Source organism: Lepisma saccharinum, chromosome 22 (genome assembly GCF_977018435.1).
Source record: "Lepisma saccharinum chromosome 22, izLepSacc3.1, whole genome shotgun sequence".
NCBI classification, from domain to species: Eukaryota; Metazoa; Arthropoda; class Insecta; order Zygentoma; family Lepismatidae; genus Lepisma; species Lepisma saccharinum.
Genome location: NC_139250.1, coordinates 47,552,495 through 47,578,676, shown reverse-complemented (window position 1 = coordinate 47,578,676; position 26,182 = coordinate 47,552,495). Strand labels below are relative to the sequence as shown.

Below are 26,182 nucleotides of genomic sequence, written 5' to 3'. Positions count from 1 at the left end.
ATACGAAACGAACTACGCCCTCAAGTACAAAGCGGAGATCTTGAAAAGTCCGCAGGTGCCGATTCACTTTCACGGTTACCAGTGCGTGCAGAAGATGGCGTCGGGAAGTCACATGGAATTCGACGTGACGACGCAGTTCAACAACATACAGTTCGACATGCCAGATTTTGTCGTAGTGCTTTTTCAGACCGGGCGCGATAACGATCAGGAAAAAGATTCCAGCAAGTTCGACGACTGCAAGATCAAAAACGTTTATCTGAAGAATGGACGCAACGAAGTGTTCCCGCGCGAGAATTACAACCTCGACGTGACCAAAAACGATTACCTCAAACTTTACGAAGCGTTTTCGGCTTACAAACGCGTGACCGAGGGAAGCGTGGACATGTACTACACGCCCAGCGAATTCAAAGCCCGGAGACCCATGACCGTCATCAACACATCTAAGAGGAAGAAGGTTGTGGTCAACGATCGAACCAACATCAAGGTCGTCTGCGAGTTCCACGATGCCTTGCCCGAGGATACTCTATGCAGTGTCATCCTGATTGCAGAGAAGTCCTTCGCCTACGACGTGAAGAACGAGAGGGTCACAGAGCAGTTTTAAAATTCATAAAAAATTGCCACATACTAAAAATCAACATCCAACACATTTTAGGTTATATAAAATTTGTGAAAACCTTATAATACTGAAATATTAAAACAAACAGAGTCCCTTGTAGGTTAGTTCGGTGCGTAAATAAAAAAATGATAGGTTAAGTTATATCACTTAGGATCGTAAAAAAAATTAAAAAATCGTAAAAAAAAAGGATAGGTTAAGTTGTATCACGTAAGATCGTGATATACCTACCAAGTATAAATGGAAAAAATGAGTGCAGTGAAAATTTGTACTAAAACATCGCTAAACGCTATAACATCGACAAAAAATTGTCAAAATATGTCAAAAACTTATATTCGATTAATAAAAAAAAATACCTACAAAATATGATCCTCAAATGATGACGTTCAAACAGTGCATAAATAAAAAAAATGATAGGTTAAGTTATATCACTTAGGATCGTAAAAAAAATTAAATAATCGTAAAAAAAGGATAGGTTAAGTTGTATCACGTAAGATCATAATATACCTACCAAGTATGAGTGGGAAGAAAATGAGTATAGTGAAAATTTGTACTAAAACATCGCTAAACGCTAAAACATCGACAAAAAATTGTCAAAATATGTCAAAAAGTGATATTCAATTGATAAAAAAAGAGGATACCTACAAAGTATTGCGTTGAAACAACTAATATACACTACTACCGTGACAATAAGAAATGCGTTAAAGACAACACATCCCGACCTCAAACATCAAAACATGAGCACGGAACACAAAATCCGAAAATTTGAGCACGATTGCATACCCCAGTTACACGCGAGGAATGAACCAATCATGTCATGTGGCATAAAAGTAAAAAAAGGTAAAGTGTTCCCCTGTGCTTAGCACCACGCCATGAAGGCGTATAGGGGGTGTGGGGGTAACGCCCCACACTTTCTTGATCCGGTCGTGAGTGGGGCTGATGTGATCAGCATCACGCCCCTGACCGCCTTTACCCCCCAGGGTTTCCCCCAGGTACCCATGTTATTAGACGCTGGGTAGGCGCCGGGGCCGCTTCCACCGTTAGAAAAGTTCCCGGATTTGAACCGACCGGGGATCGAACCCGGGACCTTAAGCATGGTAGTCAGACGCGTTACCACTGAGCCACCGTGGCATACGAGAGACATATTACTCCACCAGGAGGAGGGAAAGAAAACACAATATCAGATGATTGCGACAACGTGTATTTTTACAAGCGACAACTACGTAATATCCCCCCCCAACACTCACACAACAAACAACAAATGCTACAATGTCTTACGCACAGACAGTGCGTGTCACTGTACACCAACTGAAGGTGTCACTTTCACCACACAAAGGGCGTTGGGAGCAATACCAAGAGTGTTCTCACTGGGATTTGCCGAGGGCGATAATCACAGACGGTTTTCAAAATGTGTGCCGTTCACTTCTACGCAGAGATTACAGCGACGAATCAAGGATTGTCGAGTACGAGCAAACAAGCCAGGTGTATCTACTACCGTCGCGGCGGCTCGTTGATGCGAGCAACGAGGTCCTCAGCTGATGTGACAGATGTGTCGTATACGAGGGTTTTCATTTCTCCCCAGAAGAAAAAATCGAGAGGTTTGAGATCTGGGGACCTCGGTGACCAAGGCACAGGCTCATCCCTAACAATGAACCTATTGCGAAACACGTCATGCAGGAAATGCCGTACATTACGATCGAAATGAGCTGGTGCCCCATCGTGTTGGTACCACATTTCTTGCCGCAGTGCCAAAGGTACGGTCTCCAACAGTTCAGTCAGAATCTCACTAAGAAATGCATGATACGTGCGACCATACAGGAGAACAGGCAGAATGTATGGTCCAATTAAATGATCATGTACTATCCCGCACCACACATTCACTGAAAACCTGTGCTGGTGATGGGCCACATAAAGTGCATGTGGGTTGTCAAAGTCCTAAACATGACTGTTTCTACTATTGAAGACATCCATCCTGGTGAAAATGGCTTCATCTGTCCACAATACCTTTGCCCCGAAGTAAGGGTTTGTGTCCAGCTGATGCAACAACCATTGGCAAAACTCCATACGAGGGCGAAAGTCACGAGGTAACAGATCTTGTACTTTCTACAGTTTAAAAGTGTGCATTCCTTCCTCTGACAACACTCGCCAAACATTCACATGAGACGTGTTTCGTGCCCGAGTAAGCACGCGCGTAATGGTGCCAGGATGTTCTGCGACCGCTGTTAACACATCTTCTGCAAACTGATGTGTGCGTACACTTCGGGGTCTTCCAACTTCTTGCCGCGGTGGTAACACTGACCCTGTTTCACGCAGTCGACTGTCCACTACCTGAAAGAAGGCGTGAGACGGTAAACGTCTATGTGGAAAGCGTTCTCCATAAAGACGCCTTGCCTCACGGCTATTACCACGTGCCTCCCCATACATGAGATGCATGTCTGCTAGCTGCTGGGTCGTATACGCAGCCATCTGTGTAATAGGGAGCTGGAACTGCAAAGTATCGTTTTTGTTTAACACTGGCACACTGCACAAATTGGCCGTATCACCGTACGAACACCAGAGACCAATTGTTGACCAATTGGGGGATATTACGCAGTTGTCGCGTGTAAAATATACGTTGTCGCAATCATCTGATATTGTGTTTTTCTTTCCCTCCTCCTGGTTGGAGTAATGTGTCTCTCGTATGCCACATGACATGACTCGTTCATTCCTCGCGTGTAACTGGGGTATGCAATCGTGCTCAAATTTTCGGATTTTGTGTTCCGTGCTCATGTTTTGATGTTTGAGGTCGGGATGTGTTGTCTTTAACGCATTTCTTATTGTCACGGTCCTTCTTGCTGCGTTACATACCCTTTCCATGCATTGTTCTTGCTGGAAATCCCCAATTCCTTTGAGGACTCCATTGCGCATGCGTGCAGTGAACTTTTCATAGTGACTTCCGGACTGAGCACATACGATTCCTTGATGATTCCCTTGGAACCGCCTCTCTATCTGTGATAGTATTCGTCCCAGTTAGGTGTGACGTTCACTTTGTCACCTTTTGCGAGGCTCCTATCTCGGAAACGAAGCCTCAGTCGTAAAAATGGAACTCACACTTTTTGCTTGTTTTCGTGTGAGGAATCACCTCCCAAGCGTTGTAAACGACCTTTAGAAACACCCTGTATATACTGTATTAACAATGTTAACTTTGCTCAGTCCGGACAATTGCGACCACGTTCCAAAGAAACCAGTTTAATAATGGACAACTGCGATCTGAAAGGGTGATCGCCTCTTTCGCTCTCCCGTACCACACACAAACATCTTATAATTGAGTTTCTTTCTGCAAACCACCTTCGCTCCTTCGAAACTGATCCTGGTTTTTGTTTCTTAAGTATTGATACTTTGTTTACTGGTAATGAATTACAGCAGACCACGGTAACGGATGGTTAGCACAGGCCGGACGACACCAGGGATCCGGACTGGGAATGGGTGTTCTTTCATAATCTCTCTTCATCAATTCCATCATATCATCACTCATTCTCAGAGTAGCGAATAGCCAAAAGTGGGAGAAAAGCGATGCCAAATAACAAAACTCAAATCAAAGTGACGACAATGATTTTGCCACCCATGATCTAGTAGACAAGTTCGGGAAACAGGCCACAGGTTTGGATGTCCTGTGCAGATTTTGCTACCAAGGCTGAAATAGAAAATACAAAAGGAAATAGATGCTTAGTGTACAGAAAAAATAAATAGAACTACAGCATATAAATGATGCAGGTAGGTGTGTGTAGTTCAATCAGAATGAACTACGAACGATGTGTGAATGTCTTCATAATGTGAATTCGAACTGAACGGGTATGTTAGAAGTCCAACTTGGCAAACTCAACCTACTGTATCGCATCTATTCTTACAGTGTTCTCTATTGGAGGCTTGCCGAGAAATTACGAACCGAAGTCTCATAAGAAACCAAATCAATTACCACTATGTCTACCTTGTATTTCTCTATCCTAGCTTTGATGTCAAATAAAGACAAGGCAAAGGGAAATTTTGTTTCAAATTATGTACATTAAATTATTTAATTTTGATTTTACAAGATACTTTGATACACTATAAGGAAGTATTGAACTGAATTGAATTGGCTTTATTTTTGGGCGAGGTTCAGCTGTTGCTGGTCTACCACCTAAGTATACCTATGCATTATTAATATACTGTACATAGATTGCAGGGTTGTTAAAGTTCCAGGAATTTTAAAATTCAATTCCGGTCCAGGAGAGAAAATCACGTGGTGTGGGAGGAAACAAGGAAAGGATGGAAGTAACGGGACCTTTACATTGATATTCTAAACAGTGACAAGCAACGGGCACGAGAAAATTTCAAGCACAGAATAAAAATCGGGGGAAACATATTTACGTGAATAAATTTTCATATATTAGTGCAGCTTACAATCGTAGTAAGTAGTGTGATGGGTTTAGAATTCCAGTTTGTTTCCACCCAAGATCATAATTGAGGACTAAAAGTGGTAAACGTTATAAGTGCCAAAAGCGAAAGTGTTGGGAAATCGAATCGTTCCGCACATCAGCCCGTAAGAGCGTGCACACTAGTGACCTCTTTACACGCCCTTTGAACTACTTAGAGGGCAACCAGCCACTTTTCACGTTTACCACATTATAAAGCATGGCACATTTCACAGTTTAACGTGGAAAACGTTGTTTGAATTATTGTGGCACTTACAGCGTTTACTAATTTTAGTCTTCGATTGTCCGTGGTTACACTTTTAAAGAGGTAAGTGATCGCAATTGGCTGCACTTTTGTCTTGATCGCAATTGTCCTACACTCCTTTTTCAAGGGCAAATGTGCCAGCTGTTAAATATGCGAGTAATTTCAGATCTTGAGTTCTCGTTTAAAGTTCATTCATTCATTCCTGTTATATTAATTAGCTCAAGCCAGGATTTAAGTACATTTGGAAATATGTTTGAATACGATGGTAAAAATTAAGGTCTAAGTTTCAAAACTGTTTACCTTAAGTTAGGAACTGGTGTTACAGGATTCTTACTGCAAGAAGAGCGCCACTAACAGCCAACACCAACTGAAGTCACGGAAACAAAAGGTCGCAACAATCACAACAACAATCACGAAATCAATCAGTCGTCAGTTAGGAGCGACTTCAATTATTGATTTGAATATTATTATAACGACAAACGACAGTGATTATCATTTCAAGTTTATACGTTCGGTAGTAATAATACATTTAGAAGTTGGATCTTCAACTTCATTGCAGCAGATGTGACTTATGCCACACTTGGTGGCGGAGTGCTTAGTGTAGCGTGCTACCGAGTATTCATCCATCATCGTTGCGATTAACGATGGTAGGCGGAAAACTGGCGTAAAATAATTCAAATATAGAAGTTCGGTAGATGAGCTCGGATTCGATCCCTGCTAGAGGAACATTACACACGCTTTAAACTGAAGGCCCAGTCCCGATGAACCGTTCTGCGCATTTGTTTATTTCTCCCCTTTGGATGTTCTTAGTTCTTAATACGTGTTCAGTAACGGCGATCAGGGGGGCGAGGGGGCAGTTGCCCACCTCCCACTTGTTGCCACTTTTGCCCCAGCACTATGCTAAACCTTATCTACGAAGGAAAAGTAAACTGTCCGAACACTCAGAGGCGGCGATTAGGAGGACCGGGAAGTGGGGGATGCAGTCCCCCCACCACATTTTGCCACTTTTTTGCCCCCGCACTAAGGCCTCTTTATGCTAAACCTTTTCTACCAAGAAAAAGTATATTGTCCTTGCCCCTCAAATGTTGGCACCCAATCGCCGCTACTACAAACATTCAGATAGATTTGTCAGTTGTACAAACCTTGTATGCTAAGAAAAGTGACCCCCAAGGAGTAAGAAAACTCTTTCAGTCAAAAACTCATACTATGCTCAGGAACTTGCATTTAAATTACGAGAAACTTCACGATTGTCTACCATCGCAATTTCTATTATTGTCGCCGAATATATAAAATGAAGTACGAGTATGTGCCTTGTATTTGCAACACAAGCTTAAACCTAATTCACATTATTTCACTGTATTAACATTTATGAAAGAATGTGATTAGAATGTATGGCTGTTTTATGGCTGCGCATGGGTAAACACTTCCTTGAAATAATTGTGTCCATCAGAGACAAAGCGAAAGGAAATGGAACAACATGCGACAATAGATTAGAAAAGATAAAGAGGAAAACAAGAAAAGGAAAGGGAAAAGAAGCAAGAAGAGAATCGGGAGTGTAAGAGAGAGGGGGTACGTCTTACATACACATATATACTATATATGGTTTTACATTTATACTGCCCACCCTAATCTATCAATAAGGAGCTTCTGCCCACCCGGTCGAAAATTTTATTCACTTCAGTATTGGAGTGATTATTGTGATTCCTTCTTATTAATAGAATGAATATAAAGTTGATATTTCGCATACCATATTGATATTTGAAGATAACAGGTATATAAAAATTGTAACGAAATAAAAAAAGGGACACTTCTGGAATTTCAATGCAGAGCTAATTAAAACTATATTATACTCTCTAGCATACTTAAACCCGAAGATTTATGGCTGCAGCAACACAAGCCTTCAATCTGTCCCTATTCAGGACAAGATCAATCCAATCTTTCCATCCATGCCGATTTATTATAGGTCCGTCTCAACGTTATCCCTCCATCCTCGTCTTGGCCTTCCTACTGGTCTCTTACCATCAGGTTTCCCAACAACAATCCTGTAAACTATTCTTTCCTCTGCCATTCGTGTCACATGGCCTGCCCATCTAAGTCTTCTTGATTAAATTATTCTAATAATAATAATTAAAAAGTCGAAATAAACAATAGTGTTGCCGGAGGAAGTAACGGTAGGATGATGTTTTTATTTGTTCATTTGCAGATTATTTTAACCATACCCAGGCTGGGATTTATATATGTATGTGGAGCCCTAGAGCTGCAGTCCTCAAGTTCAACCCAAACCTACTAAGCCTACTAAGCCTAAGCCAACTAGCTGCTTTTAATCATTGAAGTATTAATTTCATCACAGTTTTTGCTTAATAGCTCTAGTAATTACTTTCACTTTCTAATGACAAAATTGGTTTCTTATGGGTTGATAATATGTGAATATTTCTAGCATAGATAATATTCACAAGTAAAATATACATGTTATGAACACCAGAATACACTTATTTATCGCATCATTCATATAGCTATCTCCAAGTATATTGAATTTGATTGGGTGGGCAATCGGGTGGGCACAGGAATTTTTGGGTGGGAACTCACCCACCCGTGCCCACCCCTGTCGCCGTCCCTGATCATGTAATATTTTTAGCTAGTTCTAAAATATGTCACTACAAACTGTAAATTTATAAACTCATAACAGTAACTTTAAGTGAAATAGGTTAGCTGTACGTAATTGGTAAAAAGCCAAAAAAGACAACATTTCAGGGTTTTTAAAAATTTTATTATATAATATCATTGGTCATAAAAATTCCCACAATTTCTTTTCTGACAATTTGGAAGTATTTACTAGTTTAAGAAAACCCTATTTGGAAAATCGGAAAGAAATAAAGTCTTCGTATACTCTTCTGAAACAGATTTACATCTTATCAACTAACTACATCTTTATTGATATTGTTATTGCTTTGCTTTATTTTAGTTTGCTTTTTGTGCCATTTTTGGCTAATTTGCGAAGATGGAGATTAGTGATGATATGATGGAATTGATGAATGGACACTCACAAACATCCATGCCCAGGCCGGGATTCGAACCCGGGACCACCTCTTTAGAAAAGTGTACCAAGCTTCTCTACCCAATCGGGAAGTTATCCTGCAGATAGTTTCCAGAAGCTAATTTCACTTTATCTTATTGCATCGTTTCACACTGTTTTAAAACAATTTCCATCTCCTTAAAATGGTATCCAAGAGCACAAATGAAGCGAGCTAGTAGCCAGAATGTATTTGAATACGTTTTGGAAAGGAAGATAATATGTGTAAACAAAATAATATTTTTGTTTTGAGCTATTACAAAATAGGTCATTTTGACAGCAGCACCTTGCTATTGTCAAATTATTTTAGGGAGTACAGGCGGTACAACTTGGATATACGAATTTAGGGGGTACTGTACCCTCTTACAATGTACCCATGTTCTTGCGCCACTGATGAAGAATGGCACAATTTCCATCAAGTTCGAAAATTTTTAGAAATTGCTTTAAATTTAAACCAGAGAAATTAACAGGTGTCGCGTGAATTTATTACACAATACAAAACCAATTGTTATTTAATAATAAATGGCGAGTTGAAGTTAAGTATAGTCGATACGAAGGACTGTATACTTCACATAAACTTATCACGGAGTCAGGGGCGGCTTAAAAGTCGGAATCCCCCGGGCGCCGTCAAACCGGAAGCATTACTCTTACATAGGCCGAAACCTTATTTCTGATTACTCCTTTACAGGGCTCCAAAGATCATGAAATGAACTTAAAATCCTAAAGCCTATGTTTACTGTAAAGAGATAAAGTAGAATAATCCACCCCCTGGTAATGAGATATTTTTAATAAATAAAAAATGATTAAATACTTTTCGATTAAGTTAACTAAAACAATACAAGTTGAATGTTCAGACACATTAGTACAAGAAAAAATGTATTTCATTTTTAAAACATTCAAGCATGGTCTGAGAAAACCAATACACACAGGTTCACCCGGATTTTTCAGTTTTCTTCCGAAAAACGTATCCGGGTTTGTTTTTTGAAAAACTCCAAAATGCCTAACCTTGGTTAAGAACGCTATTGTTCACCTTAATCGAGTGAAGTGACAAAGTCAAATGCAAATGTAAAATCTGGCTGATAAGAAAGGAAGAAAGAATCCAGTCGTTGAGATTGGTAAAAAAAAAAGAACAGAAAAGCGACGCAAAATAACCAAATGCGTCAGTGAAGAAAGAATGCGTGGAATGTAGCAGCTATTGTGTCTGCTGGACGTGTATTCTCTCTGACGTCTATAAGCGAGTGAACAATCAATGTCTAACAGAAAACAATAATCCTATTAAAGCTCATAGAACGGAGGTCACCTTTCCAATCTCCCCCAGAGGAAGAGTCGCCAATACGCAACACGTGCAAAGAGATAACGGATATAAGGTGTACTGTGTCTCGACCTATTGTTTCAGTTTTCGAATTCCAGACACCTTAAGTCATCGTATAGCAATTGTCAACGCTTGGTCTATGTTGCTCAGGATACATCATTACATGAAAAACAGGACCGGAGTTATAGCCAAGCAAAGAAAGGATTCTTGTCGGAAAAATTAGGGGGAAGCTGGAAATTTTGTATATTTTTAGATCATCATAAGAACTGCATTTTCCAAAAAGTCGTCCCCTCTCCCTAGAACTTCTCCTCCTACGCCGCCTTGACCATTCAATATGCACTGTTTCAGGAAATCATGAATATCTCCGCAACTGGTGGACATATCGGGACATTCTTTTTTTAAAATTTCAGTGCCAACATTACTCTACAAATTTCGTCATATTCATGATTTAAATATTCCACATGGTTTTTGCGTAATTTTAAGACAAAATGAAGAAAAAAAATGTAAATTTTTATACTTACGTTTTTTTTTTCTTTTTGGGCTGTATTTTCGTTACGAATGATAATATTGGAAAATTATCCGAACAAAAGTTGTATAGTATAAAATTATATTTCATTTGATATCAATAATGACAAGCTTGCTACTAAAATTTCCCGTGTAGCGAGTAAAGTTTGAAGGCAACGTGCGCACTGTCGCTGCCTCCCGCAAAAATTGACTTACTTTGTAAACAATTGTGCTACATTTAAACAATATTTTTAATATTTTGTGACATTTCAAAGTAACCCATGTGCTGCAGATAGATAGAATAGCCTATACAATTTTAAATGTCTTATTTTGAAAATATTAAAATGCAAATATCTGCATTGCTTACCTCATTCTTGTCTGCCATTTTCAAATTGTAAACTCTACACATGATTATTTCAAGTACTTTTTTGTAGCCTAGTTACAGTCTGTATCGTGAATCTGTGGACCAGCGCCGCGCACAACGGTATAGAAGGGGAGATAGCGAGTGCGCGGATCAAACCAGTGCACTCTGCTGCAAACAGCTGGTAGCTGCAGCCGCGTTTCCCCTCCATGCACTCACGCGCTCGTTGTTCGAACCCTTTCAAGTCCTACCTGCGCAGAGGACTTGATTTCGTTTAGTCTATTTGTCACTCAAAGCTCAAACTAGTGGATTAGTGATTGAAGGACAGAAAGGATGACCCTACTATACAATGGTTGTGGATTTTATCGGCCGCTGTTGTTAATAATTATCGAAGACATCCAAACGTTGGTCCGCAGATCTGATTAATTCACTTCATTGGATTCAATGTAAGGTTTGGAGGTGAAGAAGGCCTAGAGCCTGACACTCTTATAGCCTTTACAAAGAGAGCAAAGAAGAAAATTGTTATAACTCTGCATGGATCAATGGCAATAACTACTGTGATAATATCAGGTGTCTGTTAATGACCATTTCAATCACCAATTGATATTTCACCGTTGCATTGGCTGTATGGATGGTTGGATGGCATAGTGGTAACGTCGTCGACTTATTCCAAGATGTTTAGGGTTTCATACCTAGTGGAGGCACATAATGGTTCGGATCCTACTTCAGTCCCGAGTAACCTTTCTGTGTGCAAAGTGGCCTTAAAACAAAACTGAAACAAACTAAGCACCTTACTGGTGTTCTGTCATGTTCCAGTTGTCACAAAGAAGAAAAAAAGCAGGAAAAAAAACAATTCCGTCATCCTCCCTACAGTCCAGATTTATCTCCAAGTGCGTTTCATTCTGAAATCCTTCCTTGCTGGCTGCCAGGTCCAAGACGACATCGAGTTCAAAGAAGGTGTTACCGTGTGATTTATACACTGCAAGGGGCATCATTCTACTCTGAAGCACTTATTTTTCGGAGGGGGCTGAATTTGTAAAGGAGGATATTACATAGATTCTTTTCAAGGGAGACGGAATACAAAATAAAATTTTGTAATTGCCATTTTTAACATTCGTTTTGGAAGTTGTTCAAATACAAAATGGTAATTGTTAGTTTCTCTTGACAATTTGGATTTTCTAAGAATTTCGGGAGGGGCTGTAGCCCATAATCTGCCCTTCTCTCTCGTGTGCGCGCCAATGCCTGAAGGAGTAGAAAAACTGGTGCCATGCTGAAACAAGTGCTTCAACAATGTTGAAGTTGAGGAAATATCCTTTTTTTCCCTAGTGTCCGAAGACGAGGCCCAAAATAATATATGTTCATTTTGGGTCATTGTAGGCCAGAAAGAGGTGGGTTTTATTTGTCCTTTTTTGCCTTTTTCTGCGATCTTTGGCTTATTGGTCCTTTTTTAGCCTTTTTTAGGTTTTAACGGATTTTTTTTTGCAACTTCACCTTCTTTCGACTAAGTTTTTACTGCCCATTCTCAATTCTCATTCTTAAACATCCTTTCTGTAGTAAAAGAATAAATATATATATATATATATATTTGAACCATCCTTAAAACAAGAGAAAATTTTTTTTGGACGACTGAAGCAGGTGCGGTACAGTCACGGACACTGCTGGCTTGTAACGATTCCATTGAAAGTCAATGTATTCATTACAAGCCGGCAGTGTCCGTGACTTACAACGTCCTTCAACCGTAGCTTGTCTGGAAGGTCGCACTGGAGATGACTATTGTGATATATTGCAATGCCAACTGAGGTAAGGTTTCGCAAGTCCTATTTCTGTAACCCTAGTGTGGTTAGGCCTAATATGATTCTTCAAATATGATTTTTCAAATTATGTTAATCTAAAAAATATATATGTCTGAAAGAAGATGCATTTCATTCATATAGTTTTTTCACACTGTGTGTTCCATACCACCAGAATTTTGTATTTTTTTAATTCATTAAATATGTCATTAAAACTGAAGTTATTAATTAATTTGGATCACATTTATACGTCCTTTTTCCGTTTTTAGGTCCTTTTTTATATTTTAGGTCTCTTTATAGATCCTTTTTTGGCAATTTATAGGTCTTCAACTTCCGAGACCTATTGATAACTGTGTAGGAAAGTAAAGCACGAAATGTATGTTCAACACCAAATGGCAATAATAATGGTTTTGTTATTATCTGTTTGAATTGTTGCTTTGAGTTCACTTTATGCACTTATAGGCTAATGGGGACTGGGCCAACAGTTTAAAGTGGAATTCGAACCACTGTGTAAAGTACCTCCACCAGATATAATGTAAATGGTTCATCAATATATTCTTGTTTTTCTTTAATAGCCCATAGCAACTTACTTTGTGGACAATTCTCGCATAAGAATTGGAGACAACTGTTCATAAATTCTGATATGTACTAAGATTTGATGTTGATGTTAGAATGGTGAAATGATTTAGCCTACATTTTCCCCTCTTATACTATTTTACGTATAATTTGTGAAAGCGTTACCTTTGGGCCTCCTCGAATCAAGGAGTCACTGATACAATATCCGATGGAGGCACAAGTGGTTCGGATCCCACTTTAAACTGCAGGTCAGTGACGACGCCAGATGGGGGGCGGGCACTTCAGCTTTACAAATATGGAACGCAAAAACCCCCACTTAATGGATTTCTTCGAAATCCTATAAAAGTATAAATTGATATTACACAATGTTCACACTCTAGTTGTATTCACTGTAACAATTCCACTTTCCAATGCAGTGTGTGAAAGAACCTTTTCGTGTTTGAAACCTTTGAGAAGCTTTGCTGGAAACAGGATGCTGGATGCCAGCTGCCTCATTTGGCTGTCCTTGGTATTGAGAAGAAGGAATGTCAAGTCTTGGACGTCGATGGTAAATGTCTTCCAATACTGAAATAGGCCACTAGAAACAACGCAACTTGCGGCAGTTCCTACGAATAAAAAAAAAGAATTAATGCCTTTATTAAAGTGAATCATCTGGAGATAAACTCGTAATCAAGAATTAAATTTAGGCAGTAAACGTCTACTCTGAATAAAGTCAAACACAAAACACCATACATGAATATAATAATAATAATAATTATTATTATTATTAATATATTTATGTATATATTATATTTATATATAGTGTTTTCGGGCGTTTTAATGTGACTGCCCCCCACAATATTTTGTCGCCCACCTTCCGACCTCCCACTCACTTTTCCCTGGCAACGTCACTGCTGTACGACCAGTCCCGATTAGCCTTAATGTGCATAAAGTGAACTTAAATTACGAACTTAAAGCATTACTCTTTGTATCCAACAAAGACGAATACTTAAAATACTGAATATTTGTTGATGAAAAATTTGGGTACTGTCAACTTCCCAAGATTAATATGTGGTTACATTTGATAATCGTAATTAGATATTTTAACAAGCCTGACTAATATTTATTGGGGTGGGGGTAAAATCGATTCCGCTACGGATGAAAATTTACCTATGTTTCCAGTAATAGGCTACTCTTCTCTATTGAGGAGAAAAACTTGGCACTCGCCCCCGTTAATTTGCACCTTGTATAGTTAGTAAAATTCTTGTACATAAAGAATTAATAATAGTTCAAAATAATAGTTTAGTGGTGATGTTTCTTTGTACATAGTTAATTATCATTAGAATTCCTACTAAGATATAAGGGTTTTCTTTAGTCATTAATTTGAAATAATGTGAAACGTTGAAGGTGATGTAAGTAAATTGTTGAAAATGTTTCTGATATTCAGATGATTTACATATATTATTAACTAAACAGCAGCAGAAACACAACCAGTGCGTAGTTGAGATCGGTTTGTTCAGTGAACTCTCCAGCCTAACTATTGCCTATTTTTGTGGGAGCAGGAAAAGGTTTATTATCCATTTGCCTTGACTCATCTCACCCAACAGGTTAGTAGGTGCCGGGGCTTCCCCGAGTTGATACTTTCCTGGAGATGAGTCCTTGCTCGAAAAGGTTTATTATCCATATTATTAAATAAACAATTTTTTATTTTCCTAAACAATATACAAAATATGGTTACATAGAAAGATTATTATTTTATGTATACGGATGGATCAAAAAGTAGTCAAACTACTTTCGGAGGTATGTGCTTATGCCCTGGTACCTGAAAATTAACCCAGGGCGTCAGTTCCGCGAATTCCTCCGCTTTTCTTTGATTCATCCTATATTTTCCATTTGTGATTACAATAATTCACTGTGACATTGGCATGAATGCCCCAGTGTGAAGAACCAAATTTGTTCGGTTTTCCTGAACAAAGTTGGTTTTACATCATTCTACAAGGTAAGAAGATTAAGATAAAGGTTAGTAATAGTAGGAAGTAAATATGTGTTAGTGTTTAACATTAGTATTATTTATGAACACAGATACGAAATTACATAAGTGTGTAATTGGGTGGGTAATGTTTTGTTAGGATAAGTTTTATTGTGTGTCGTGTGCATTAGTGTTGATGAATGAGATGAGGGATGGACATTAATACGATTCTATGAATGTTAAGCAGGGTCTACGTGCTAGTATGTTATGTTTGAGATAGTGAGAGTATTATTGGCTTTGAGATATAAGTATTAATACTAGGAAGGAATATGAAAGAACGAGTGGTGCTTGATGCAGGGAGACTTGCGGGAGACCAGCAAGAGTTGGTCGGGCTGGGATGACGATGGTTGGTACCCGGGACATCATCAGGAAGGAAAGAAGTAGGGAAGGATATATGAACGAAGAAGGATTACATCTTGAGGGTCTGGTGCGGGGCACATTCATCTTGCAACAAAAACCGAAACTACATGCTAAGAACTCTAAACCTGGCCTTTCCCAAACTAACAATTTCTGACCTACAATTCCGATTAGGCCTAATAATGCATATGTGGTTAAATTAGGAGGACCAGGTTTAGGGCTCCTGTTAACATTTAGTTTTAGCGTTTGTTGCAAGATGGGCGCACCCACTTCCCGAAGCCTGATTTCCACTACATGAGTAGGGAAACTCTGTGCGACAAGACAATATCGGTTCCTTGTCCAACTTAGAAACTGTTGTTTCGCTGAAATTCAAAACTGTTTATGAATTTATACGCATATATCTGCAGTAAATATTTAAACTAAATTGCTGGAAATTTACTGGGTTATCATGGTTACAAATTGATGCTTTGCACTCATTTGCGCCTACTATAAACCAGTGGTATCCTTGAAAAACAAAATAACTTTTTCAGTGTTCATTCAAATTATTGTCCATTATTTAATGTGTATACGTCGTAAATATACCCTTGTGAGACCGATTGTTAATGTTTGTGTAATTTATATTCTATTATTAGCCTAAATTCTGTTGCCACGTGTGTTGGGGGGTAAGGGGTGACGCTTCCACGTAATACACCCAATCGTCAAATTCACTTTCACTGCATTTTGCAGACTAACGAGGCTCTGACGTCTAGACCTATGGCCGGTATAATCCCCTGTATAGATATGTTTGTGTTGTCTTGAGTTTTGTCCTTGTGTGTGCTGAGTGCACCTTTCCAGCCTCAGCTTTTAATCCAGGTAACATTTACAGTTCCGTTATCATAGTTATATATATATATATATATATATATATATAATGTGAAGGTTCAAAATAACCTATGAACCGACGCACCAAAAATTTCAAATTCAATCAATCAATGTTGCCACCTGTGCTAACACTTTATGTTGGTTTGTTATTGATTTAGTTTATTTCCCGTTCCGTCCCTTTTCTTCCACCTAGCCTTCTCGCGGCCAGTGGCGTAGCCACAGGTGGACTTTGCGCCTTCCCCCACAACCTTGGATCGATTCTAGGGGAGTAAGGGGGACAAATATAGACGGCCAAGGCCACCTGCATGGGGGTACAGAGGGCAATCGTTCCCCTCGATTTCAAATTTTATGGAAATAGAAATACATTTCGTAAAATTTTCTTTCTCGTTTCGCTCGCAATGCCTCCTTTTTTCACTTTTATCAAATGCAGAGTTGTAACTAGTGGCCGGAGGGTGACGATCTAAAAATTAGATCATTCGGCGCCTAAGGTTTTTGAGACACAGTAAATAAATTTTCGAGCCCAACTTCGCGACCCACGCTCCATGGGTTGGGAAACGATGATCTAAATGTAAAAAATTGTGAGTGCCATGGCGTCCCGTGAAATTATTTGCACACTATTAAAACAATATTATTTTCAGTTTGCAAAAAATTGGATCAAAAAATTTTCTTGCTCGCTTCGCTCTCAATGTGTAGTTGTGTTCTGTAATTCATTGTAAATTACCAGAAAGCAGAAAGTCTTCCCGTCATTGATATTGTCTTAAATGCATGAACAATTGTCTGGAGAAAATGGAGCGTGCACATTTGAGTTACAATTTATATAATTTTTGCTGTTGCATTATTATGATGTGGATGAATCGGTTATGTAATGTATTTAAGTAATATACCTACGTTGTATCCATTATGTTAAAGAAACTTTGAATATGTACACAATTTACTGTTAGAAAGTTGCATATGCATTTTCTTATTTTTCGTCGATCCATGTTGCATATATGTAAAACGTATGCTCTACATGAGAGTTATACATGTTACTTGTAAAAAAAAAATTATATTCGAAATGCATTAAACATGCATTTCCTGTCTTTCAAAAATACAGATGTGTATGCTTGTTTTCCATTATTAATGTGAAATTGAAAAATAATAATTAAAAAAAAATCAACACAAATGCTTCAGCACCGATCTCTACCCCTTTTTTGCGTAATTTACGATAATAAGGTATTTGATAATACTACTACTGCTACCACTAATAATAATATTATTATTGTTGTTATTATTATTGTTAATGATAAGTTTATCCTAGTACTTGCCCCGACCAGACAAAAAGTCGTGGTTGCGCCTCTGTTCCCGGCGTTTAGCTGTGTGGGAACACTTTACTCCTTACGCTGTTGGAAAGTGCTGTGCGGAAGTGGCTGGACCCAGGTTCGATTCCGGCCACAGCGGATGTAACCCAATATATTAACGTCTTCCTAGTTCAAACATTCCCCCCCTCCCCCCCATGTGGAATAAACGGGTGCTCCCTACCGTCTCGTATCTGCGGCTGGTGAAGGTACCGGATGCTTCTTTTGTTACTTGTCTGATAGTAGCTCACCGAAGGAGAAGGCTGAAGAAATAAGTATAATGGATGCCCATAAATTAAATTACGACGTTCTTCCCTCTTTGCTTATCTCATGCGAGGAAAAATTGGATGACTCCTGTCCTCCCTTTCCTATATTTTTCAGGTGCAGTGACGTCATCGTGGAGGTGTCCGTGATGGAGTCTACTTTGGGGACTGAATTTCAAGGTATAATGTTTCGGGTGCTAACACTATGTGTTTAGTTGAAAGTTCAGGGGGAAAAAACAGGTAAATAAACTTGCCAAACTCCAGACAAATGAACTTTTAATTGCAAAACGTTACTCGATATCCAAATGAAAAGGTAAAAAGCATATGATTTGATGAATGGAAGCGTCAAATACTTGAAACGCAAGAAAGCATGTTGTAAAGCCCAGCACAGCACCAACATGGAAGGAAATGTCATAACTACTACACAATTACTTGATTTAATTAAGGGTCGCCTTCTTGCCACTTTTGGCTAATCACGACGACGGGAATGAATGATGATGAGATGGATGAAGGGACAGTCACCAACACATAAGGTAAAGTGCCCGAAATCCGCCCCTGCTCTATAATTGCCCCCCTCTTTAACTTCCATGGAAAGTGTTGCCATCTTGTGAGAGCAGCAGGAAAGTCTTCAGAACCATTCGGTAGCCTATTGGCTTTGTTCTGTTCATTCACGCTTTAATTTTTCAAAAATAGTTTGTGTGAAAGCTTGCTACAGCGTGAAATGAACTTGAAACAGTTATATTGAGGCCTAGCGGTAAGTTTTTCATCAGTTAGTGATTGATAATTATAGATTAGTACTTTAACATTGAGTTCCAGTTGTCACAGCCATGTAGCTGTAGTCGTCTGGTCAGGAGCAGTCGCAATTGTTGTTATAACTGGAGTCCTAAATCCATCCCCTTTGAGATTCCCAAATCCGTCCCGGGGACGGATTTAGGACCCCCCCCCCCATTATGTTTCTTTCTTGTGATATTTTTTTTTTCCTGACCACTTAGACTAGTTTCGATTGATGTATGATCACTTGTCGACCTTCTTATAATGTGTTTAACACTACTATGCCTTATTCTTGAAAATAAAATTAATGCTAATTAATAAAAAGTATATATTAAACTTAAAGTTCTATGAAGAAAATAACAAATTTAAGATTGACATCAACGGTGGCGCCAGCAGGGGGTCCGAGGGGGCACGTCCCTTCCTCCTCACTCAACAAATTAGCTACAGTCATTGGAGGTAGCATTTATGTTTCTTCTAAAAAATCTATTCGCAAAGGCTATAGAGCAATGTTTGGCCTCTAACCCAAACCGAATTGTGAGGAAACTACAAGTATCCAGTTTTTTCTGCGAAGCGTACCTTCGTGCTCCTACTCTTAAAACTGCCGTCAATGGATTTAGGAAATCTGGAATTCATCCGTTTGATCCCGATGTCTTTCAAGAGCATGACTTCATAGCTAGACAACTTGAAGAGCCAGAAGTGCCTGACAATGGAGGGAATGATGACAACCAGAATTATCCAGCTCCACCTCAAGTGGTCAGTCCAAGAGACATCCAGGAAGTTCCAGTAATCCAGCCTTCCACATCTTCTAGAGCCGAGACCTCATTCTTGGTAACAGAAAGTCCACGTAAGATGTCTCTAAAAGCCTCTATGGAAAATAAACAAATGACGGAAGAGCGTCAGAAGAAACAATCCCAATCAAAGGCCAAGAAACGTCTCATCATTGAAGATAAAGATCAGATTGGAACATCATCGACAAAACCTCCCAAAAAGAAAACAAAGAAATATGACTCAAGTCCAAGCTACTCTGAGGATGAAACACAATTTCCACTGGTGTCCACCGATGACGAGGATACGTAATTCAAGCGACGAAGATGCGTCATGTCCTCATTGTGGAAAGCGTTTTTCCCAAGACAAGCGAGGAGAGAAATGGGCAAAGTGTTCGAAGTGCGTCCAGTGGTGCCACGAGATGTGTTCATCTTCAACAAAAGTCAAAACCTTTTGTTTGCGATTTTTGTCTGAATGGGTAAAAATGTAACTTCAGTATAAATATGTATAAACATGTTTTTATCTCAATAAATTTATTACAAGAGATTTTAACACTGTTTTTATCAAATTTCCCATAAACTAAATGAGTAGATAATAATTGGAAAGGGGCGTAACTTGATGGAAAGAAGCGCCCAAATTTTCAAGTTCGTTAAAAATTTCAAATTAATGGTATTTTTGTCAACCACATAGGGCCTGAGGAGCGAAGCAATGAATAATTTTTATGATTTTTGTAAATATGGCAGCTACTTATCGAAATAGTCCTGGATACCATTTTCATGGGATATAAAACATTTTTTCTGCCTCCGAAAGTCAAGTCTCCAAGTTCAATTCTGCCCCTCCAATGCTAGATCCCACGTTATGCCCAAACCTGTTCATGTGATAATAACAATAATAATATTTATTTGTTTGCATATTTTATATTATTATTAATAGACATATTAATTTTATTAACCTGTAGTTATGAAATTGTTATTATTATGTTTGTATTATTATTAGCATATTATTGTTGTTATGGCATGGGTTCAGTCTCTGGGTTCTTGGTCTGTGTGTAGGACCTTTTGGCAACTCACCATAGGGAGCTGCGAGTGAGTAGCGTAAATCTCCTATAACGGCTGAGGGTTAGACGTGCTGACCCGACGTCACCCCATTACCGGTTGAAGATCTCCACACCTCTAGGTAGGATTGTGGGAGAGAGACTGGCAGTCGGGGGAGATAGGCCTAGGCCCTTCAAGGGCTGTCGAGCCATACGTTATTATTATTATTATTATTATTATTATTATTATTATTATTATTATTATTATTATTATTATTACATGTGAAACACTTGGTTCACACGAAGCACAAAATATATTTATTTTATTTATTTTTCCTCTTGTTTTACATAGCGAAGTTAAGGCTGGGGAGCCTTTTCTTCCACTTGACCATGTTTACACAATTTTTTAGTATGAATTTAGTGGTCTACATTGAAATATTATATAAGAAAGAAAAGCAATATAAAAATTACAAAGGAATAAAAAATACAAGGAAAAAATACATGTAGGAGTGTAGGTCTAAATGTGTGTCTGCTGGCTATGTCATACCCAAAAATCCGAGAACATCCTATGGCACAAGTAGACAGCCAATATCAAGTTTTGCATTCCAAACAACATACCACTCATTGCTCGATGCAATGCCAGAAGTAGCATTGAAAGATAGGAATGGAAACAAAATTATTCACTGCATTGTACTCGGAGTGTACCCATTGTTCTACGAGCACTTATTCCTACAGCGGATGTTTACAGTGTCACAGCGATACCCAAGAATCTGAAGACATCCTGCGACTCAGGTAGCCACACATTCCGAACAACATGTCACGTTTTTCTTTTTTTGCTGCAATTCCAGGAAGCAGCACAGTGAGGTCGGAAGGAAAACCTAATGAATCACTGTATTGTGCTCGAAGTGTACCCATTGTTCTTTGAGTACTATTTCATACATGAGATGTTTTTATTGCGTAGTACGTCACTGAAGGCGTGGCCTATGTATCCTCGCACACTATAAAGCCCGCCCCGAACCAAGAACTCCCTCATTTGTTAGTTTGTGCTCTGTGGTGAAAGATCGCAAGCGTACAATCTGAAGACTTCATCCATCATGATGGGTTTGAAAGGTAAGCAACTGAGGAAAACCAAGAAGACCCAGTGGAAGTGATTAGGGGGGCGTGGAGGGCAGCTGCCTTCCACTTTTCGCCACTTTTGTCGCCGCACTATGCTAAACCTTATCTACAAAGAGAAGTAAACTCTCCTTACCACCCCAGTTTTGACACCTTGCCCCCCCTAGTTTTGGAATGCAATCACCGCCACTGTGAAGGGCTATGTTCTTGCCTTAACTCCACATCTCTTCCGTCTTACTTTCTTTTCAGTTTCTTTCTTTATCGTGTAGTGGCATTGTTAGTGCTCCTCCGGGCCGAATTTATGCAGGAAGTGCAATGTGACAGAAATTGACTCAACCAGCAACCAGCAACATTCCATGCTGGATGTGTTTGATACGTGTGTGTGTGTACTAGTGTTGTGAACAAAGGATCATGTACTTTCGAGAAAACATGTTCTCAAAAGTGAAGTTAGGTGCGTTGAAAACAAGATTCCGTCAGACGATCTATCAGAAGAGAATGTTAGTTAAAGCGTACATCAATAAAACTCTGCAATTAACCGTGGACACAAATGATCTTGTCCCAGTGTGGTGATGAGCAGTTTGCAGATGTCGATGACGAAATAGGTTCGATTCAAGATAGACTTCAGCAAATGTTCGCGAGATTGTATGTATCTCAAAAGCAGCGAAGCACTACAATGGCTGCCAATGCATGGACTGTTAAAGTGTTAGTGGCGCGACGTTGCGGTTAGTGATGCGAGAGTGCCTAAATTGGAGTTGCCTGTTTTCGCGGTTCGGAGTTTTTTTTTTTGTGGCATCTGTGCATAACAATAGCACTATGCGACGCACGGTGTTAGAAGCGATATCGGGCGGAGCTACGGAGAGCGTGTCCTTGGCGACCAGCCAATGGCAGGAGTGCAACCACAGATTAGAAATAGAGTGCAACGTTGTACAGTTAGGAAACTGCGGCGCGGAAGTTAAACGCCGTGTTCTGTATTTTTCTTGAGCGCAAGATGTTTTCATAAAACTCGCCACTTTAAGGTTCATCATAAGATGGGGCACGACATTTTGAACCTGACTGTCCAAGTCCCATGAATTTCCGTCGCCTAAAGCCGGAGTTATCGTTTGTGGAAGAAACACGGGGAACAACACGTCTCTACACACACACAATGACCCTTTCGTTTTCCTTCCGTGTTCCGTCTGTTTTGTTATTTTTCGTTGCCGCCGTGTTGACCCCGCTGAGTTGTGTTTTGGTAAAGCTATGGGTGTTAAATTCGGCTGAATATGCACAATGACCCTTCATTGTCGTGGGCGTTCAAGAACATTCCGAGTCAGTTAACCCTCCGCTGAGCACGTGGGGTCTTTAGAAACTGTATTGTGCTCGAAGTGTACCCATTGTTCTTCGAGTACTAATTCATACATGGGATGTTTTTTCAAGGGTAACGACTCAACGGTTGAAATATCTTATTTTGATTAATTTTCTACAGCATCGTCATAATAAAACCCAAAAACTAATTTTATTTTTTCGTTAATTGGTCCTAAATATAATGCCGCGGTGGCTCAGTCGGTAACGCGTCTGACTACCATACTCAAGGTCCCGGGTTCGATCCCCGGCCGGTTCAAATCCGGGAACTTTTCTAACGATGGAAGCGGCCCCGGCGCCCACCCAGCGTCGAATAACATGGGTACCTGGGGGAAACCCTGGGGGGTAAAGGCGGTCAGGGGCGTGATGCTGATCACATCATCCCCACTCATGACCGGATCAAGAAAGTGTGGGGCGTTACCCCCACACCCCCTATACGCCTTCATGGCGTGGTGCTAAGCACAGGGGAGCACTTTACCTTTTTTAAATATAATGCCACTTCAAACGGGCACTTGGGGCCTTTGAGAACCCCAATGAATATTTCGATTTATTGTTTCTTCTACCGATCGATATTATTATTATTATTATGATATTATTAGTATTATTATTATAGTATAATTTGCTGTTTTTCAGAATTCTGATTGTCAGTTGGTCTGGCTGCCAAGTATTACGCAAAAAGTCCCGTTTCCCGGATATATTTTCTTGATACTAACTTACCTAATGTATTGTTTACATTTCAACTTCTGCACAAAAGGCCAAAATTGCCCTTGCACTCCCCATCCTCGATGGAAAATTATGGATAAAGCCCTGCCTACCTCCAATCCAGAGCCTCGGTGGTACAGTCAGTATGGCGTCTGACTGTACGCGGGAGAGACGGGTTAGATTCCCGGGTGGTTAATGTAAGGTCTGAAAACATGATTATAGACTGTGATGTTCCTAATTTGTTAAAAACAAGTAAAACTATGTTGTTATTGTCAAATATATAAAAAAGAAAGGTTATATTGTGATCTTTCCGTAGGTTTAGTAACAGGAGTTATCTGAAATTTCTAAGGGAGATTTGAGAATTCTCAGAATTGGATTGTTGGTTGGCCACGCTGCAGTGTCATCGCAAAGAAAAAATAAATTTAAGGTGAAAACACTTATTGGAGTTACAGTAATGATTTGCATTCAATATATTATCCACCAATTTCAGTTTCCTTAAAACATAAAGCTGGGGATCTTAAAAGACACAATGATGACCGCGGTGCCTGGATGTACATAGTTTGGTGTTTGTAAGACTTCCCAACTTTTCTTAGAAATGAAAGTCCTTGAACGAACCTCGTATGATTTCAAATTTGCGTCACCACATTAGCTGAGTCACTACCGCATAAGATCCAATATTCCGTATAGTGGTCATAACTCAGTATTCCCCAATGTGTATTTCAAATCAATGGTCTGAGTGGTGGTCGGGGGAGGGGGGTGGGTTGTGGGATGGACAATGATCCCCAGGGATGAAAACCTGCGTAAAATATCTCCCCACCTGTTCATTATGCTAAAAAAGAAAAATAAAACCACTCATACAAGAATTGATGAAAAAGAATGAGGTTTGTAGCTAGTATGTATATTGTAGTAGTGTCTAACACTTGTGAGAGCAAACACATCTATTCAAATTGTGTAAACTTTTTTCTCTATTACATTCCAGATATCTTCGTAAGGATCATAGCCTTCGTGGCAAACATGGTCAAGTGCATGAAAAACTTGTTGATGGCTGCTGTTGCTAAGACGTATGACGCTACCAAGGGCACCGTGGAGATGTTCCACATGTATATGGGCCTATTATTACTGCTGTATTTCATCGTCATCTCATCAGTCCAGATCTTCGGCCATCCAATTGACTGCACCATCAAGGGTGAAGATGCTGCAGCTACTAAAATCGCTGAAGATACCTGCTGGCACTCCAAAAGTTTCAGTTTCCCAGAGAACTCTAACTACAACACGAAAGAAGTCTATGAAGCTAGCTACCAGACGGCTCCAATGGCTTTATTCTTGCAAGGAATGCTCTTTCTGCTGGTCTCTGACATCTGCACAGGAAGTCAATGGCTTTCTGTAGCCTTCTGCTCCCTCAAGCAGTTCCACGGACATCGTTTTCCAAAGATACATGACGTCACCCCAAATGTCGCCGTTATTACCCTCGCAAGCCACATCTTCCTATTGGCGAACGTCTTGCTAAATTTATTCTACGTTGACTCATTTCTTGGGCACGCCTTCACTAACTGTGGATTTGGGATCATGCTGCTGCCATACCTGGAACAATCAACGAGGAACGACGTCATCTTGACTGTTTTTCCCAGAGTCATACGATGTAACATGGACAAAGTGGATTTCTGTTTCTTGCCGATCAATATTTTGAATGAGAAGATATTTGTCACTCTCTGCCTCTGGTTTCTATCCCTAGCAACTCTCATCTGTCTGCAGATATTCTTAGACTTGGCTCATTTGCTCTTTTGCAGAAACAACAATAAACGCACTAAGTATACCGCCATGCAGTTGAAGCCTAAGCGAGTGAAGATGATTAAGAACCGGTTGATCGACATTGAAGCCTGCCCAGGAGAAGAGTTCCGCGTGCGCATTTTCAACAAGCCACCTAAGGACACTCGTAAGTCGCGCAAATTATGGAAGAAATGCCACCCAAGGACACTAGGCGTCCTTGATAATAAGGAGAATGGAGGGAAGGGCGACGTTTTAGTTCCTGTGTCAGAAGAACTGCCTTAGATGCTCAGCAGCAAAGAATTTGCAGAAAATACAGAGTAAATTGACTGTCAATGATGGGTAGGTAATTGAACAGCAAACAAGTGTTCAAAAATTCAGAAATGAGTTTCGTTCTTCATGTGATCTAAGGGCAGTGTCAAAATTATGTGGTGGGTAGAAGGAACGCAGTGCAGCACGTTGTTAACTCACTTTCTTAATAGTAAGCAATGAAATGAATTTGGTAGATACAAAATTATGTTTCAATCGGAGTAAATTCAATGTATTTGATGCAAGTAATCGTTAAATTAAATATTAACAATAACTAAATTATTTTAATCTAGAAATTTTCAAAATTTATTGTCAATCATAACAAAATAAATGTATTGGATTGGAAGTAATAAAGTTCGTTGTCAGTCATAAGGAAATTTGTGTATTCATACATTTTCCAAACAAACTAGGTAATATTGTTAAAATGGTCAGTGATAAACCTACTTGCTGAAGTCTACTAGTCTTAAAGGTATTATATGCCAGTAGAAAGACCAAATTGTCACCTGTCCTTATAACAATGTGATAAGATTAATTAATTAATAATTTTATCATTTAGTCTCTTATATTGACAAAAGACACTACAGCAAGAAGTCCAGGTAACAAGTCCTTCCATAATTGTAGGGATGTTAGTGACAGTGGATTT

The 26,182-nt window shown here is 39.4% G+C and overlaps 1 protein-coding gene across 1 annotated transcript; it reads left to right on the top strand.

The window, feature by feature from the left end:
• Window positions 1-21,358: 21,358 nt before the first annotated feature.
• LOC146004735 (innexin inx3-like) lies at window positions 21,359-25,790 on the top strand. The gene is made up of 2 exons (XM_083143696.1): window positions 21,359-21,423; window positions 24,446-25,790. The coding sequence occupies exons 1-2, from the start codon at window positions 21,408-21,410 to the stop codon at window positions 25,513-25,515; spliced, it is 1,086 nt and encodes a 361-aa protein (XP_082999822.1). The 5' UTR covers window positions 21,359-21,407; the 3' UTR covers window positions 25,516-25,790.
• The last annotated feature ends 392 nt before the right edge of the window (window positions 25,791-26,182 follow it).